Genomic DNA, 20,335 nt, shown 5'->3' on the forward strand with positions numbered 1-20,335 from the left:
GAAAATATTCTTGTTCTGCCTTTTGCACCTTTACCTAAACAGAAGTTTTCTACATTTGCGTATTTTACATTTTCTGTTAACACACTACTTTATACCTGTGACAAGGCAACAAAAAGGCCCCAACATGTGCCATTTCTGTGCATCTCATATGCACCATTTCTTTGTGCACATGCTCTTTTCCAAATTTATATCTGTTGCATCACATTTGATCTTCAAGCAAAGTTTGCAACATGGAGAATACCATAAAGCTAAGACAATATTTGTATAAAAAAGCAGTATTCGTATAACTTGTAAAAAATATCAAATGTATGATTTACAGATACAGCACCATTTTCAGAAATGTGAAATACAGTAAGGTAGAAGCAAGGAAAAACTTTAAGTAGATATAAAATATGCAAGGATACCAGTCCGAGAACCATAATGAGCACGATACTAGCTCTTCCTAAGCTGGATAAACAGAAAATTAGAGATCCCAGATTACAAAAGAGTACAGCTCTTTGCTCTGTGTCTGCTGGAAGGGACAGAGATTTTTTTAACAGGAGCAAGGACACAGCACTAGAAACCCTCTAGGGCACACAAGCCCTTGGACAGGGTGTTACCATTTTAGGGATGAGTTTTGAAGTCCAATGTAAATATGTATACATTATAATACATACATTATCCCTGTTTTGACAGATTAGAGAAACTTGTCTACTTACAAATATATTTATAAATTTTCTAATTCAAATTAGCTATTGTATTTGAGGAAGGGAAATAAATACACCAGACCGTACTGCATGATTTTAGCTCAGCCATGCAACCTTTGTAATTTTAGGACTCCTTGAGGCCATGCATTACGGGTCTGTACTATACAACTCCTTACAATCTGCTTTATTACAGTAAAAAATGAACTACCAAAAAAAAAGGCCTCAGCAGTAACCAATTATAGCCTTTATGGGAAACACCAGGAATGCAGAAAATGGCATTCAGTCTCAACCTCACTTATACTTTTGGGAGACAAGATTCATCCATTATCTCCTCTCTTGCTTTCTGCTGTTCTCAAAAGCTCTGGAATTGGAACTGCCAAACACACCTTTATCAGAAAAAAATGCACTCACCTTTAGTTAAAGTAGTTAATGAACCTTAAATTTTTTTTAAAATTTAGTATTATTGTTCTTGATTTCATTCTCAACTAAGAGGCACGTTTTTTTAAACTGGTCCGTTTTCATGTTATATAATTATGATGAATTTTTTTTTTTTAAGCAAGCATAGCAATAGATTCAGTTTGTGAAAGTTAGCACATGCATCATTCACAATGTAAGGTGGCACAACAGGAGCAAAGAACAAGCCAGTCCTAAAGAAAAACACCCAAACCATTTCATTTTAATTTTCTCCTTTACATGAAAATTGATCCAGAACGTCTGTATGAAAAACATAAATAAAATATTTACTAGTTGTGTCAGTTCCTAGAATCTCTCCTAATACATTGAGCACAGTATTTCCTAGGAGTTTCTGAACCAATTATTATGCAATAACCTTTTAAGTGATTTTGTAAGCACTTGGTTTTTCTGATTCATTTTCAAAACTTAATAAATGCACCATCAATACATACCGGCAATTTCTTCTATGGAGTTAGCTCTCATATCCAAAAGAACTGTGCCATTCAGGATACAACTTCTCAGCTCAAACAAGCTATGAAGTGACAGCGTGGCAACATACGGTTTGCTCCACCTCTCTCCTCCATCCTCTACATCTTCTTCAAACTTCAACCACCTGTACAAACAAGCAATTTAATAAATCCATTGTGCACAAGAAATGAAAAATTATTTCCATCGATATAGAAAGATCATTGCTAAGCATGTCTTTGGATTTCACTTTATTCTTTCTTTGCAGGAAATAAGAGAAACTTCCCTTGTAACACTGTATTATATCATTTTTGAAGATAAATTCTGACCACAGAGATGAAAAGAGAAGCGTATTAAGTAATCATTACTGTACTTTATAAAAACTTGAGTAATTCTTTGACATACAATGGTATTTTTACAATAGAACAGCATATAAAAATATACTGACATATCCACACTTCAGAGAATCTGCATCCATTATCACCACAATCACATTTTCAAAGAAGACGCTGTTACAAACTTAGTAAATGGCACCAAGCATTAAGGCAGTAAAAGTTATGCAAAATTAGGGCCATTTTTCATTAAAAAGTTCAGACAATTAAAATGAAAAACCTCACAGGCACATACAGGCACACACCGCAATGTATAAACACTTGTGAATAGTCTTTCAAGCTCCAAAAAATAGGCTTTTCTCAGGCAAACACCCATGTGAAGGACTTTAGAATCCAGTAACCTTATCATATGTTACTCTTTTGAGTCTTATTTGCCTCAGGTTCAGTGTGAATCCAGAGACTTCAGCAGAGTGAAAAGGATACATGGAACTGTATACAGAGAGGATCAAGTCTTTTGTCAATAGCAAGCCGGATGAACTCTCTCATGTGACTTTTTAATTCTCTGCTGACAAAAATTATACTAAAAATTGTTAAAAGAATACTCAACATACAAACAAAAATCCAGAAAAGTCTCTTGACATATAAAAAAGTGGTTTAGCTTGAAGTTATTAAGTCTTTCAAGCATACACTGATGTTGCTGTGTGGAGCCATGCAGCCTGTCAGCTTGGCAAGGTTTGAAAAGCTGCTGCCACAGCACAAGTCTCTACCACTTGACTCAGCTGCACTCAGCTATTTCATACAGACCAGGCAGCAGAGAAGTCAAGCCGAGCCTCACACCCTGACACACCTTCACACATACTTCAAGACAGCAGGGAAACGTAGAGCCTTAACATCTCTGAAGCTGAACTATTTCCAGTTTTACAAACCCTCACAGCAAACACAGCTGTTCTCTTCAATTCCTGGGCCACCTGCCTGGCTCTGCTCCTACTTGTAAAATACGCCTGTGTAGCCGTATTTTAGATACTTTCCTCCTTTCAGTTCTTGATGGAACTGAAAGATGGCATCTTCCCCTTCTGACATCATCCAGCAAGCAGCCACCACTTCATGATCTATTCACCAGCATTTCTGCTCCCTTCCTGATGCATTCCATCTCTTCTAACTGCATCAGCTCCCTCCTAATCACTGTCCCATTAGATCATCAAGTCCAACCATTAACCTAGCACTGCCAAGACAATTTGCCTCCAGCAACTTGGCTCCTCCAAAATGTCCAGTCTTCTGTGCCTAGCCGCCTTCTCTTTGTAAGCATTTTCCCCTCCATTTCCTCTGTGCTGGCCAGTTTCCGTGTCTTATCTTTGGTAATGAGACTTCCTTCCTCTCCATCAGACTTCTGTTCTGCATTCCCTTCAGTGCAATACCTCTTCTCTTCCCAGCCTAGCTGGACAATCTCCTTTACTTTTTCATTCTTCCAGAGAAGCAGCAAGAATGACACAGCACAAACAAATAAACTGCTTACACATAGAGCTGAAACATTAAACTGAATTTGCATATGCAAATGAGGTTTTCCAAACATCTTTTCAAAACAATGTCTAAATGGACAAACACAAATTAACACACCCCACACCCACCAATGCCACCAGCCATGGTTTCAAAGGGATGAGCTACAACAACTCAGGAAAGCTAACAAGAAGCACATGAGAAGAGAAAAAAACTTTAATTTTTTTTTTTTTTTAATTTTGCACCTAGGCTGCTCTGAGTTTACTCATAGTGCTCATATTTTCAACCTAAAAATATGCTAGATCTATTTGTGGCCATAGTATTACAAACACAAAGCATTAATTATCTGCTTAAACTATTGCCTCCTAAGACTCTGCAAAATATCTAAATTTTTATCTTCTCCTACCTCTGTTTTTGTGCATGTTTCTAATCTCTTCAGGAATTTTAAAAGATTACAATCTTTGTACCTGGGCATTCCAACCATCATCTTGTTTCATGCTAATTCAAGAAAAGAATATATATTCTAGAAGCAATGATCCAAAGATTAGAAGATAGATTTCTTCCAGAATATCATCAGAAACCTCATACTGTCATTATCTTCTGTACGTGTAAATAGACTTCAGCATTGCTTATCTGATTACACTGCTGCAGCCTGTCCTTGATATTTTGGATATACTGACCAATTTAGACGGATTTTAAAATGAGTGATAAAAGGCAAACATGTTCTTAGAAGTTTCATTATGACAGGTGACTGGACAGAGGCAGGCTCATAACTTACCAGGGACACATGGATAAGAAAGGTTGAAACTATGAAAATAGTTTTAATTAGAGTTTATTGTATTAAGCAGACATCAAAGCTTACATGCAACAGAAGTCCATAGGAAACTACTGCTGCTACTCAAACAGTCATACTTGCCATCACGATCACCTCCATCTGAGTTTCAATTTGAACAGTATAATTCTATGGGTTGCATCCAATTTCCTACTCTAACTAATGTGTTAAACACATTATTATTCATTGTTACTTAATGAACTAACAAGCTAATACATGAACATAAATCACACCCAGCTGAGAGATTCTACATTTGGAATACATTTCTATTTTGATTTTAATATGCATTACATGAGTACTCATCTAACCTTACACATAGTCATTTAACCCTAAGTGTTCAAGTGGTTTAAAAAAATCATACTACTATTTTAACAACCATTTGAATTCATGTACAAGATTTAAGGATAGAAATGGCTTTGAAATCCAAGTTCCGGTGTGGATTCCAAGTTTGCCAATTTTCTGCTCTTTTTAGTTTCTCAGAAAAAAGACTAATTTTAATATATTTACTTTTGCAGTTCAACCCCTTAAATTGACATAGTTGATAAATAAAATTATTTCCTCATTTCCCAAAACACCACCAAGCCCATTTGTATATTGAGCTCATGTGTCACACGAACCCCATGTGCTTGTAACACATTTAGAGCAATCTTTGTTGTATCTGATCACATAGAAGAGCAGCTTCATTCATATGGTTTCCTTTTACTGGTAAAGACTAGCACAGGTATATCCATCATACAGTTTAGTTCCATACCTGCTAGAACAAAACAGGCCAAAAAGAGTTTCAGCAAGGTATGCTACTACAGGAGAAATGTGCAAGTAATAACCGTACATATGTTACATCTTCTGAAGTCATCTTCATCGATTTTTCAGGAGTCAATAAGCAAGCGTGCATATTTCACTGTAGACTCAGTTACATTTTGGTACACATTATGAAGCAGGCGAGCTGAACATGGTCTATTTTACAGCCTGTTATGTCTGCAGCAGAGAGCTGGAGTACGTGCTCACAACCTGCTCAAAAGTCAGTGTTACTGAAGTAATCTTACATGCTATATAAATTTCCACATCAGCTTTTGCCTGAACCAAAGTAAATGAGCACGTCAGAAATCAAGCAGAAGTGACAAACCTAAGTTTTCTGGAACCTAGATTCTTTGGAAGAAAGTTTTGATTCAGGGGAGATGCATTTTTATTTCATATTCATAGTTTTTCCCTAGTACATCCATTTCTAGTCACTATTAACAGTTTACTTGCTAAACTATGGACAGAGGTTTAATTTCGTAACAGTGCTGTTTCATTAATATACAAGCCTGAACACTTTACTGTTGGTTCCAAAGTGTCTTTTTATTTTCCTCCTTTCTACATATTCTTTTCCAGAAACATAGTGATACTCTCCCAAAATTTGCATTTTATATTAGCAGGTGAGTCCTAACAGTTTGGGTAAAACTTGCTACAAAATCAGGCACTACTTTCCAGCCATGACCACAAGAGGCTATTAGGATAGATTCGAACATGAAATGCTTTCCTAATAGCTGCATTTTGCAACTATACTTTTGTGCATATAAAATAAGCCCAACTGTTACGCTTCAGTGTATTTCTCCGAGATTTACTAGAAATATTTTTTTTCCAGAATAGAAATTATACATCATGCATTCTCTACACAATTGTACAGCTGGGCCACATACAAAAATTATTGTGAATGGCTATTGATTTTAAAAGGCATGTGTTTCTTCTGGCTTGAAATCAATTAATGGAGGAAAAAAATAATTAATTTTGTCACTATATCAACATAACTAAGTTATTCCATTCTGCTCGCTAACTAATTCCATGTATGGGACAGCCTAAATCAGATCCTGGATTAAAATAGGCTGTAACAGCAGTGCACTTTCTTGCTCCTACTTATTAATCTGCAGGAGTGCTTTTGCTCATGAGAAGTGTTATAGAAACTGGAGAATGGCAAACCTAAGTGCTGAGGGACAGAGGAAGAAGAAAAAAAAAAAAGAACACGCCACAACTCCAGAAGAGGACAACACAAAACTTCAGTCAAATCTTCTCCGGGGCTCCCTTTGGTATGTTATTCTTTTGATCAACCAAGAACAAAATGTCTCAAAGAATTTTACACAGTTTGCTCAAGATCTTCTCAAGAAAATTTAAGTCTGAATCGTACACGCACTTTCAATAAAACTGAAAATACAAAGATAAAGATTTCACTTTCAAAGTTGACCCAACCCTTCAGCCCATGCAGAGCTTGGTGAAGTGAATACAGAACCACTTAGTGCCATCACTCTCGTTAAGTGCAGCTAACGACTGAGTCTTCCCCTGTATCACCCGCATTTAAATTCATCAACTTGCAACTATGTCCAAAGCCAGACAATAAGATTTACAAATACTTCCAGTGGCATTTTCCACACAGATAGAAAACACGTAATGAGGCTGCAAGAGCAACAAACTCCATGTGTATCCTCTCTATACCAGGCTTTTAATCAAATCAGAATTTCTGAAGTCCTAAATCAACCATCGATATTGAAAGTGATCCATTAGTTTGTACGTATATGATCTTGCTTATTAAACAGCATCCCATTTCTATTACTTTACTGAAAGTCACCTTGCCTTTTTGTGTATGATATCTTTATCTGGAGTAACAATACCTTCTAACTTCTAATCTTCAGCAAGTTTCATTACTATAATCCTATCTTTTGTCATTCAGTAATAAAGCTATTTACTAAGACTAACTATCCAAAAGTTAGTTTCCACTACCTTCCTCACTAATAGTTAATCTTTCAGCATGACCTGCTGCACCTCTCCAATTAGTTCCTTCCCTACTAATACAATTTTTACACTAGAACAGGGTTTAAGTAATAAATTCCCACTGCTGCATCGTATCAAATGCTTTACTAAAAAAAATTAGATCCACTGTTTCTTCTTTGTCAGAAAAACAAAAAACAATTATCTGATTAAAAATAATTACTTAGTCTGATATGATACACCACTGTATTGCATTTTATCCAATTTTCTACTTAACTCCAAGTCTACCATTTTTCTTTCCTTCAAATATTGTTCCTAAGCCTAGCATAGCTTTCAAACGTGACTATCAGGCCGCTGTTTGTTCCAGCCATGCTCATCCTTTCTTGAATGGTGTTGCTACGTTTGTTACAGTACACCGACCCACCTGTCAGATTCACAGAAACACGAGATTTACCATACCCATGAAATACATGCTCTTACAGCTTGCTAGGATGAAAATTATTGCACCCTCTCATCTGCACTTGGACTCTTGCCTTCATTTTGATTTTGGTCATTTCAGAGCCATCTCCTTCTTTCCTGACAGCCAACCACCCGGTGTCAAATGCTGTTTGAAATTTTTTGATCCAGATTGGAAAAGATCATTTATTTTGACGAGTTCTTTCTGCACGAGAACTCCACTCTTCCTTTTTCATCTTTTTTTAAAGTAAAATAAACTTTTACTATCAGCTATTATATTTCACTCTTGTATTTTCTGAGCCCCAAAACTATAGTTTTCTTGTCCTTTTCCCTGGTTTTTCCCATCCTTTTTCAACAATCTCATCTTGTTGCTGTTAGACATCATTGATTCTTTAGTTCCCAAATGGCAACTGGGAAGGCTGTACATACAGACAGGTCAATCTAAACAGAAATTTCTTTATTTCACCTATTCCTTTCAAATTCTACCTTGATTGTTATAATTTTCAGAAACACAGCTCTTTGATGATTTACAAAGGGTTTTTTTATTTCAGTTGAGCTAAAGAAGCTATTTCCCTAATTAAAAATTCCATAAGCCACAGTGATTTTTATTTTTGATCACAATAGAAGCTGATACCCTTCCTAGAAGATACTCCTAATCAGTATGAGAACACTACAGATGATTAACTTGATTAGAATCTCTCTCTGTCTGAATATTAATAAGATTATTTAGGAACACTACTATGTTTCATTTTGCAGCACAATCCCTGTATGAGAACTTTCGACACGTAAAGATCTATATTTAGCATCTGTCTATGCCTCCTATGGACATATAAGGGAAGGTCATAGAAAATCCTGTGGCACCCTGGGAAAGCAGAAATTAGCAGTAAAATTATAGGGCAAGCTAACAGCCATATTTATGCCAAACAGCCCACATATATAGTTCCACACAAAATCCTTTCAAAAATTCCACAGTTTTTATCCTACTGATATCAGAAACGTGGTCTACAGCCTTCCGGACTCTATTGAGAAGCACTGGCAGGGGAAGAGGGCATTAAGGGTGAAAGAAGAAAAATGAAGCAAGGATTGCTGGGAAATGTAAAGTCTTGATGAAACTACGCAAGTCATCTGCTTAGGCACTCAAGGAAACATACACTCAGAAAAAAAAAGTTCTTTTCCAATGTTAATTTTTTCAGCAGAAATACAATCTGAACAGCCTTTTTACACTAATTTTGCAGAAATAAAGTAATCCAACATTGAATACTCAAAGTCTCAAAATCAACTGTTCATTGACAGTTCACACATATAAAAGTTCTATTGCTCCAAAAGTAATTTCTTTAATCTTTAAAAAGTAATTGCTTTAATCTTTTTATAATGGTAATTTTACCAGTTTCTTGAGGAAACAAACGCAATATGAAGTGTGAATGTTTCTTAAAATGATGAACTAAAACACAAATAAAACCAATAGTTTTTAATTCATATACATCATAGGTTTACTTCGATTTTTTTTCCCCCTTCATATTCGATCTGACCTATATTTCATAAATCCATCTGCAACCATTTGGCTCTGGGAAACAACAAATGCTGTTGCAATACTAGCAGTCTAAGGATTAAAGTTATGGTTTTATTTAGGCTTTATACCCAAAATCTGTTCCTGAGCTTGCCACAGCTTTGAAATCATTCATTCATCAATCATCAGCAACCAACAGCAACAGATATTTTTTAAAACCTCATGAAAACACTCACCTTGCTGTCTCCCTCCACTCCGCATCCTCTCCTTCACGCCAACAAATTTCATCAAGCTCAGTAAAGAGATCATGAGGAATGTGTTCCTCGTCATCATCTTCTGTTCCAAGAATAAACTGTACCCTTTGGGATGGGGTATCTGAGGAAAAATAAAAGTATCAAGTCCAGAACACCAATTTCTTTGCCATGAGCAAGCAAATACCTAAAACTTCATGAGATTACCCAGACTCTATCAACCATATGACTTACTGCCACACAGAAAACATTATTATAGTTATGTTGTAAGAACATTCATACACAAACACCTTCAGACTGAGACTTCTTTATTTACTGTGGTTGTCTAATCTGCTAATTAAACACTCATCTGAAAATAGAATGCAATGTACAGAAGTAGTGACTATTGGAAGTTGGAATGGTACCTCACAGAAAAAAAGGCACCACAGACAGCAGCACAGGTAAGAGTCTTGCTGATAAGAGTCTTTTACTCCAGTGTTAAAAAACTACTTTGCCACATTGTAAGTCTAAATCTATGGATCTAGCTCAGCTCACAAGGCTGGTATATTAAATGTGCGTTCTTTGTTTTACCTAGCAGGAGAAAAAAAAACAAAAGAAACTTCTCTAACGTCAAGGAACTTCAAAAAGAACAGAGCACTATCTATACCATCCTCTGCCTCTTTGTAAACTGTTTCTACATGCTTAGGCCATTCCAGGAACAAACCATATATCTCTCCCAACTTCTACATTTTATTCTTCCGGTCTCTCTCTTTCCTTTGTATTCCTATTACCAGTTATTTTTCTTCATAACCTTTCAGTGCAGACCACTAGATATATTTTGGAGACATACTATTATTTTTTCATATCACTGAGAAAATTTCCAGAACTCACAGAGCACCTTAACATACACGTATATTGAGTGCTCATAGCTCAAATGTCTTAAGTCTCTAAAAAAAAAAAAAAACTTGTTTATTTAAATACAAATCTCAAATGAACAAACTCTGAATGAAACCCAGTCTCTCTAAAAATACATAGTTAATTTTTCTGCTACTGTAATTTAGATTTCTGAGAGGAACCAAAAGGCCTTTGTGAGAACTGATAGGGGCCAAGTTGCAAGTCAACTGAAAAATTGATTATCCAGCAGAACAGCTCAGCGATTCCTTGAACATAGTCTAAATGAAGGTCTGTTACACAACCATATTTGTAAGACAAGCTACAGTATTTTCTATCTAGCAGAAAAGATTATCACTGAATAGGATCTCCAGGATCTCTGAATTTTGGAAAAAATTAGATGACAGCACTCACTGAATGCTAGTTATTGATCTGATCAAAAGCATTCTCAAACATAATTTAATGGGCAACTGATACAGGAGATTAAATTCAGTGGTTAAGATCCCTTTTTTGATAGTAGTAGTAGCAAACTTGCTACAGCAATGAAATACAAACAACACACGACAGCTTTCAGCTGAGGTCTATTTGTTTAAACAGAGTGTAAAGGTATAGTATGGTCAAGCCTACTTACTCCTTCCCAAAGCAAAAAAATGAAACCTGAGAAGAAATAAGGGAGAGAAGGGAGAGAGATGGGCTCAGATACTATTAAGCTCTAGAGAATGGAACTGCAGTGGTGTAGATAACGGTACAGAAATTACTTTTGGCGAATCATTAAAGGACAGCAAGAATCTCCTCCATTTTACCCTTTCTTTTATTACCCTTCTCTCTCACTGTTCAGTCCCCTTTTTTCTTTAAGACCATTTCAACCTTTGTTCTAGACTCCCTTCCTGCCTCTCTCTCTTTTTTTTAAATTATGTTCCTCGTATCCACATGCCTGTACATTCTACAGAAGGATAAAGTAAATACAAACATCTAGATTTAATCTGAGACTAGAAAGTACATTCTCGTCAAGAAGTGTGCAAGTTTTTGAAACTATCTGTCAGAAGGACAAAATTCAACAAGATATGAACTTGCAAAGGACAAATGCATATGACTATGGCAGAACATGGAAAACAAGCCACTTTGGTAGAGAGCTGGACTGCACTGAGAATTTGAGAATAAGCACTGCCAGGAACCTCCTGTACGTTTGACAAAATCAGCACTAGAACTGATTTCCAGCAACAGCTACAGTTAAGTAATAAATGAGCAGTGCTCTACAGCAGAGCTGCAGTTTCATGACTGTTATTATACTCATGGAAAAGCACTCAGAAATCTCAGAAATCTCCTGAAGTCAGGTGAGCAGTAACAAGGAAACACTGCTTTGATTTGCTCTTACTGGGTCTTCTGTGTAACATAGAGCTACTTGACTGACAACAGTGAAGAAAATATATAAATGACAAAATATGCCCTTCTTTCTTGTTAACACACCACTAAAACTATCTGCTAGATTCTGACTATCTTCCTTGGCTGCTGTAATTTGTATTGGTGTCTGAAACCTGCAAACCACAGCTTGATTTTCAGACACCAAGCTGGAAAGTGAGGAAAAAAAGAGTTATTGTTTTCTTTATAGTTCAAGGACAACACCCTAAGAGAATTAAGACAATTTTTTTTTTAAAATCAGGTATGTGGGGTCTACTTATAAAACTGACCTAAAAGGATTACTCATGTGAGCAATGCCAGGTGGATTTGGCTCTTATTCATAGGAGTAACAAATGTCATTAATGTGTTATATGAAAAATAAATAATATGCAATTCAAAAATACTATGAAAGAATACTTCAATTCATGACTGTCAAACTGTGCTAACTTAATCCTCAGTGTAGAAGCATAATATTTGCAACCAAAGATACTCAATATTTTTTGAAGTGTAGAAGAACAGAAATTGGCTGTGTCTACCCCTACTTCAAGTAGTACAGCCAGCATAAAAAGAAATCCTTCATATTATTATTGCTATTTCTGGAAAGTAATGAAAGAAAGCTAGATTAAGCTTAAAAAATTAAATTAACAGGACTAATTTGTTATATTAGTATTTCTATCACTGCAGTTCTCTTATATCAGAGCACTGACTTACTAGATGCAATATTAATTTAAAGTTCCACAATAAGCAGCTGGTGATTCTTCCAAGCAAATGGCTCATCACCAGTTCAGGAAATCCCTGGGGACAGCTGAGGCTGGACAGAAAGACTAGCATGAAACAGGAGTATGGTCAACAACTAACTGTGCTTGGATAATGACCCGTCTCAGCCAGGAAAAGTTGAAGCAGCTTTCTGTCTGGTGTGGCTCCACCAGCATACGGGCACATCCTACCGGACTCTGTGCAATAGCTGGGTTTCTCTGGGCTTGTGCTCATCATCCCTACAGCATTCACACATCCGAACTACCTCTGATACCTCCAATTCATTGCATGCAGGGAAAATCTGAATATTCAACATTTTAAAATCTGTATAACCCCTCATCATCATGGCTTGGCTTCGCGGACGAAGATTTGGGAAGGGCTTTACCCACGCTTACTGCAAGCACGCTGATGGCTGAAAAGGCCAACGCGGGATAGGCAAGACCGGTTGCAAAAAGCACACCGGAAGGTCTCCTTGGGTGGTATAGTCGAGGCACGGTTCTTTCTGCGCTGTCTTTTCTCCTCGAGACTGATTCTACTCCACTGCACTGTTACCGGTTGCAAAGAGCACACCGGAAGGTCTCCTTGGGTGGTATAGTCGAGGCACGGTTCTTTCTGCGCTGTCTTTTCTCCTCGAGACTGATTCTACTCCACTGCACTGTTAAAGGGGTAAAAATTAAGACCTGGTGGATACACAGTAGTCAAAATCTCAAATCCACACTGGGGTTCAGTGCTGCAGAAAGGACGTGACCCTGAAGCCGCCTGACATACTGCTCACTAGTAAGACTCTGTGAAGCCACTGACATCCCTAAAACAAAAGCAAGGCATGGGCACAGACATGGCAAAACAGCAGAACTGAAAGCCAAAACTGCTACTACCTAACCCAGAGGGCAACACAAAGAGCTGCTCTCTGGAACAGCGCTGAGTGGAGGCCAGGTGAAACAGTGGCCTACATCACCGCCCCACCCTGCAAAACACTTGTAGGAAAGAACCATAACGGGCATTTCCCCCATTTAAAACATCCCCAGGTGCAAACAGAATTTGAAGTCAGAACTGCTCCCTCTTGCCTAAGAGAACAAGGTGAAACCAAGACTTGGACTGGGGTAAGCAAGCAGGTTCATTCTCAATTCCTCCACATAAACTCAGCCCAGCAAACAACCTGCTTCACTGCACCATTCGGTGACCCACATCTCATCCTCAGGTGTGCCAGGATTTCCCCTGAGACAAACGGCCCTGCCATCAGGCAAAACAGCGTGCAGTCTGCCCAAGCCTTGGGTACTTAAAAAAATGTATCTAGATTTTGTCCTCTGCTCTAGATAAACTCCAGAAAGGTGCAAAAATGTATCTCTGTCAATGCTATTAGCTCAATTGTCAACAGGTTTCTGTAATTCTAAGCCTGTTGAGAACCTGCATTTAAGGGTAGTATTAGGCCAATGCTTCTTATTGGGGTCATAGATGTACGGGTAAAAAATTACTTTTCCTACAGTAGAAAACATGCTGAACATTAAAATAAAATTTACATTACAGAAGTTCATATAAGATAGTAAACATCATAGACAAGATTTAATACAAGCCTCACGGGCTTGTACATTCATATTAAAGTAATATTACATACACAAATTTTTTTTTTTGATTGCTCACTACACAGGATGGGCTGCACACAGGGAGTGAACTGGTGCAACACAGCTGACATCCATAACTCTTTCAAACAAAGGGGAAGTGGTGTGAAAAAATCACAGGATTACAAAAAAGCAAGAATTGTTTCACACAAATGTTCACGATCCTCCTGCTTGCATTCACCATGACAGTAGGGATGGGGTCCCTCCCCCCACCTCCTCCCCTGGACTTCAGCACAGCAAAGGCAGGGGCCATAAATTACTTTTTTTTTTTTTAAAGTAGAAAACATAGTAAAAATTAAAACAAAGTTGATATTCCTAAAAACCACATAAAATAGGTAACGGCCATACAGCACAGCTCTGAAAGTCTCTTCACGGACTTTAGAAAGGATGTATGGGTTGGGAAAAAGTATTCCCTTGCTTAAAAGTATTCTCTTGCTTGTTCCTCTGGCACTTTATCCCTATACATATAATCTTGTTTTCAGGAAGCTCTCAGCATTTTCTTCACATGATTATTTCCATCACCTCAAGGCTATAACAAATAATCTCATCTTTTGGATCTGACAATATAGACAATTCCCAAGCTTCGGTTCTCTTCTTTTTGCTAGACTGTTAAAACTGCAGTTACGATACATTATTTTAATCCAGATTTGCTGCAATCTGTTCTACAGCTGCCCAGAGATTGAATTTTCCAAATTCATCCTTCAGCAGACAAAGCCTATCGTTAAGGGTAGGAGAATTCTCTCAACAGCCGTACTCTTTACAAGTAACTAAATTTGCCCCATTAATACCGCTTTGAGGTTTGAGTTTAGCTACCAAATACAGTCAGCTGAATTCTTTCATTATACTTTCCTCAGGCCCCTCTAGTAACGAAGAGAAATCCCCCTTTGCAACTCACTTTTTCCGCTTACATTACTGTCAGAGAGTCTTTTCTGAACAATCCTCTCTCAGGCTCACCTGCAGAACTGCTCTGCTTCCCTTGCCACATCCAATATCATGAATTACAAATTTAAGCCTCTTTAAAACCAGAAATTACTAAAGCCAGATTTCTTAAAATAATAACCAAATCTTGCACAAGCACCAACAAGGTCTGGTCCTAGAAGACACCACAGGAGACTGAAATCAGACCCCAGTCCTCACAGATGTGTTCACTTCACTCTCACAAAAGCTGTCTTAGAGACCTGACCCTGCTGAGACCTGATGTCTTCCCATTCCACCCCATTTTAAAATAGAAACATAAATACCTTTAATTCGTAAGTGCAAGTAAGAGAGAGTTGTTTCACTGGTTCAGGCAAAAACAGGCATCAAAAAAACACTAAAGACTGCCACTAAAAGCCACGTGCATACCAAGGTAGTGCAACCCTACCAGTCAAAAGGAGGTCTGCACCAGAGTTTCAGAGCCACCACAGTCCGCAGCGCTGACAGAGCAGTCCCCTTGGCTTGTGGCCCTGCAGCCCACACCAGGGCTGGCACCCATTGCCCTCCCAGCAAACAGCACCGAGGAGCTGCTGTAGGCTAGAAACAGCTTTTCTGACCAACTAGTTTTAATTTGCGTCAAATCCCTAATTTAATTCACAGAGCAGCCACAGTCGTTGCCCCACAAGGAAAGCTGTGAAAGGGGAGCTTGAAGTGGTCATGAAACTGGGGCCTTAATTACAACAGCAGCATTTCAGCTCGGAATGATAAACTCCTTCAGTAAACCATTACTGCATTTTTAACTAGATGGATAATTTCACTGGTTTCTCCTTTTCTTCCAGCAGATTTATGAGGCAAGATGGTGGAAATCCAGATCTTGAAATCATTTATCATCGTTACTATCCAAAAAAACTTCTCCATGAGCAAGCCATGAAATCTGCAAATTAGGTAATTCAAAGGCACATCATCATGGCAAAATGGGAACATCTTGTACAGCCTCAGCTCATCAAGAGACAGAGTGAGAATCAGGTGTGGGGAAAACAAAAATAAAACTTGAGTAACTGATCTGTGCCCCCAAATGACAGGGCTCCTTTTTATTCCACTAACTACATATACTACACATTATTCATCTACAAGCTCTGAATTTGCACACTGAGAATACTCCAGTTATTTTTGAAAAGTGACAGTAGGAGATTAAAAAAAAAAAGCTCATGAGCTGCTGCCAAAATGTTCTAAAATCTATTCTCTGCAGAAACCTTCCCTCAGAAAGTAGCTGGTACAGCTTTCCCAGTCAGGATCCAAAGGGATTACCAGTGAGCTTCCAGCCATGGGCATTATATCAAATACAGGTGTTTTCTAGCCTTGTTGATACAAAGAAAACTGAGAAATTGTTTTTTACCGGCTACCAGGTGGCACATGCCCACTCTGAGAGGAGCCTGCACAGCCCACATCACCACGTGCACCGCACAGCTCCCTGAAGCACTGATAGCAGAGCAAGATCTGCACCTAATGGCACTTCACAGATGAAGTCATAAATTATGACAAAAAGTAATGCTTCATCCTACGCTTGGTTAACTGAGCAGTCTGGAGCACTTCTCGTCTGAATATTTCAGGCCTTTACTTGTTCCAGCATCTCTATTATTCAGCTGTTGCTTTTATTATACCTCCTTTCATACTTCACTGCTTCAAAACACTGCTAATTTATTCTCCTGTATCATAAAAAATCCTAATGTATTTTTCTGACTTACTTCAAAGCACTGTTTTCTATCAGCTAGTCTCACAGTACTTATTTTCTCTATCTTTCTTCTTGCACCTGTTCGTTGAAATGTTTTTTATTTCCCCTCCTCCCTCCCAGTTCCCAAGAATACAGCCTCCTACTATTCAGCAGAAATGTGTTAAAAGATATCCACAGAGAGAGGGAGCTAAGCATTTCTGTGTGTTCAATTAAATCAGAATGATTCATAAATTAAGGGACTATTTTGCATCTGCTCTCTTAAGTAGCACAGTCCCTCATATTGAGCTCTGCATCAAGAGTGGGAAGTGCATTTGTCTTCCTTGCAACTTCCTTCAGCCTCTGGGTACTGTTACAACCGTGTGGTCACAGGGAATGAGAGCTAAGAAGCGTTATTCAGGTTTAGTGGATTTGGATTTAGTGCAGGAAGTATCTGTTGCTCCCTCTGTGTAAATAAAGCACAGAAAAAACTATGCTTATATTCTCTCTAAAGGCAAAGCTTCTCCCCAGGCAGCACAAAAACCTGTCTGAAATTCCTGTAAGGAAAATCCACAACAAAAGCAAGGATGTGAATGCATATATCCTACAATTAATCCCCGTATAACTTTGTCTGTCTGCTCTGACTGACTATGCTTAACCTCTCAATCACTGTGCAGTTTTCACATTTGCCTTAATACGACAAATCCCTTTCATATTTTTGCCTGGATGGACTCATGTCAAAGGTCAAAGTCTGGTTCTCTGGCCAACCTTCCAGAAGTCAGATAGTCAAGGGGGAAAATCCTCAAATTTAACTACTTAGATATTATTTTAGGGTGAAAAATTGGATATTTCCAGATTTTTCTAAATGTTTAGGAGTTCTGTCTTTGGTTCGTTATCACCCAAGCATTTTGAGGAGTATCATCTTCATCATTCTGGATCCAGAGAAGACTTGCAACTTTCTGGCCTGTATCTTGTCTGTCCTGGGCTTTATAAAAGTAGTAATTTACGTGACGTGACCTACACACCCTTTAATTCACAGTTACAATACCTTTATAAGTGAAAATGTGACTTACAAAAGTGCAGTCCTGCACTTACTTCAAGCAAGTATGCCTGTAGACAAGCACACTGTGAACACCAACTTAAAAAACCACTACAAAACTACCTTTTTCACATTACGGCTGGGAATTATATATTATATCAAGAGGCTCTTCGAGCTCTCTTGAACTGATTTTTCACTTAACACAGAACAGTCCATTTTATTGTACGTACAGCTGTCAAAGAGAACTAAGGACAGATTCAGCCAGTTAATTTCTTTTTTTTTCACTTTTGACACAAGCCTAGGTCTCCAGAAGTTGAAAGAACAGAGCTAAGTTCTCAGCCAAAATGTGTTGCATACTGGCACTAGATGACTCAACGGAAAACGTTACCTCATTGTTTTAGATATCTCACTTCTTGGCTAATGTAACTTTCAATTGTTTCTTTTTAACCTTACATTAAATGTACATATGCATATTCTTTTTGAAAACTATTTTAATAATTTATGAGCTTTGTTGTTTTCCAAGAAACCAGTTTCAATGCAGTATCGGGTCTTTGTACATTTGAAATAAATTCCAGACAGAACCACCACAGCCAATTTTTTCTTCACTGTTCAGTCTTCAAAACATAACCCTCAGTATTAAGTTTTTAAAAGTCTCAACTTTGACAGTGCAACTCCAGTAACATCAACATTATTACAAAACTAACTGTAAAAAAACACAACTCCCCTATGTTACATTTTAGGGTCAAATATTCCAGAGTCTTCACTGAGGGCAGCTGGTGCCGTAAAGCACTTACCCCCCTCTCAGTGGTGGTGGCAGTCCACCTTTATGAGAAAACTTAGGGTCAGTCTCCCACAGTGGTAGAAATTACGGAGATTTCTCGTGTATTGACTGCCACTGGCTGCTGCCCTTCATCAGAGGAACAAATCTTGGCTCTCCAGAAGAGACTGGAGAGGCTCTAGTGGGTTCTCCAAAATCCCACTGCTAATCATGTCCCAGCCATAACAGGACAGAGTATGCATAATCATACTGATGTTTATTATTAAAAGATCTAAGCAAAAATAAAATTCATCTTACCAAAAGGAGGAGACTCTCTCCCATCTTCTAATCCCGAATCTCGCTCTCTGTCTCTCTTTCTGTGTTTATGTCCACGGTGCCTATGGCGTCGGTGACTTTTTCTTCCGCCCAATGGCACATGAACTCCAATGAACAATGTCCGGTGGCCTATAGGTAAAAAAAAAAGTTACCTTTTAAAAAGGGGCTCTGGCAACATAATAACATTAATAGCCATAATAGCATTAATGGTATAATTATTATAATTGTGCAATTGCATAATATTGATTATTCTAATGTTAATAATAGTAACATTATTGATTACAATAATGATGATTTAGCACCACAGATACCCAACCCCTTGATACAGGTCAAAATCCCAGTACTGAAGTCCTTATGATGCAGTGCCAGACTTTTTTTCCCCCTTCAAATCTGCATCTCCGTGTGTGAACTTCCACTAAAGCCAGACAGGTGTTCTGTAAAATGTCTTCCAAAACGGTAACATTCAGAGACACATGGATCTCTTTGCATTGAACATTTGGTTAAGTTGCTGTTTGCTTTGTGTGTACAGGAACTTTACAAAACTCATTGCTAGTTATGAGCCAAACCTTGACAGAATTCTTGTGGGAAAGTTACTGCAGGGAAAATTTTTAAAAGAGACCAAAAAACAATAAACCACTATGGAAGCTAGACTGCAAATTCCCTATATAAGTTTATGGGCTCACATCGTAAATACATTGCTGGTAGTTCAGGTTGCTTTCATTTCTTCTATTTTACTTTTTAAACTACGTAAGAAGGTATACATTGCCATGCCTACCACCATCTTTGAATCTCAGCCTGAGGATTTTTATGTTGCTGACCAAGCCCAAAAGATTTAGCTCTCTTAGCTATGTAGGCTAACAGGATCAGAGCACGGCAAAACATTTAGAAGGAGGAGAGCACAGGGGAAATGTGCAGAAAGCACCACAAAACAGATCAAATGGGAAAGGAATCATGACTCACTACAGGCAGGTCTCCTACATTTACTCAGCAGAAACACACAGTCCAGATTACTCATCTCAAATAACATTTATTTTCTCCTTGAAAGGAGTATAACACAGCTAGTGGATAATTGCCGCTTTGCCGTAATCATTTAGCAGTGTCAATCATCTGAAAAAGGTCAAGAACATTAAGCTGAGGTAGCACGTGATCCTTAATCCCATGGAGACTCCAGCGGGGGCAGCATTTGTCACAATACATCAAAGAAATTCAAGGCTGACAGGAATTCTCTGCAGAGGCAGAGCTAAAAAAGCTGGAGAAAAGGCTCTGGACACCACACTAGTTAATTCCTCAACTTTGATTCATATAGAGGAAACTAGAAAGCAGGGGCATCCGTTTTGCGAAGACTATTTTTGTAGAGTCAGGAGATTTTTCTGAAGCAAAGGCCATGAGCGGAATTTTTTTTTTTTTTAGATACCTCTTTCTTCTTCGCTTATTACATTTAACAGAAGAAGTGATTTAAGGAGAACTGCTGCCTTTGGTGTATTCCAAATGTATTGCAATCAGTGGTGTGTGAAACAAGGAAAACTGTGTTCCATAAGAAGAATTGATTAAAAAGATATCAAAGGATAGCAGTATTGTAGTACTCAGCACTTCCTTGTCTCCTTCCTTGGGTAGAAAAAACCCAAAACAACATTTTGTAAGGAATGGGATTACCCTTCCTAAGACCTGAATAATTTCCAGAGTGGCAAATGGGCTGCTTTTTTAATTTAGTAATTTAATCCATTC

General features: G+C 38.0%; 1 protein-coding gene across 1 annotated transcript in view; it reads right to left on the reverse strand.

Moving 5' to 3' along the window:
• The window catches only part of LOC104497411 (sodium-driven chloride bicarbonate exchanger), an 86,818-nt gene that overhangs the window by 30,861 nt on the left and 35,622 nt on the right, over window positions 1-20,335 (reverse strand). The window contains exons 3-5 of the mRNA XM_010140658.1: window positions 18,593-18,739; window positions 9,201-9,339; window positions 1,592-1,752 (exon numbers count right to left, since the gene is read on the reverse strand). Coding sequence (XP_010138960.1) covers window positions 1,592-1,752; window positions 9,201-9,339; window positions 18,593-18,739 — 447 coding nt within the window. The remainder of the gene's footprint in view (window positions 1-1,591; window positions 1,753-9,200; window positions 9,340-18,592; window positions 18,740-20,335) is intronic.

The sequence above is a fragment of the Buceros rhinoceros genome, unplaced genomic scaffold, assembly GCF_000710305.1.
Source record: "Buceros rhinoceros silvestris isolate BGI_N320 unplaced genomic scaffold, ASM71030v1 scaffold12727, whole genome shotgun sequence".
Classification (NCBI taxonomy): domain Eukaryota; kingdom Metazoa; phylum Chordata; class Aves; order Bucerotiformes; family Bucerotidae; genus Buceros; species Buceros rhinoceros.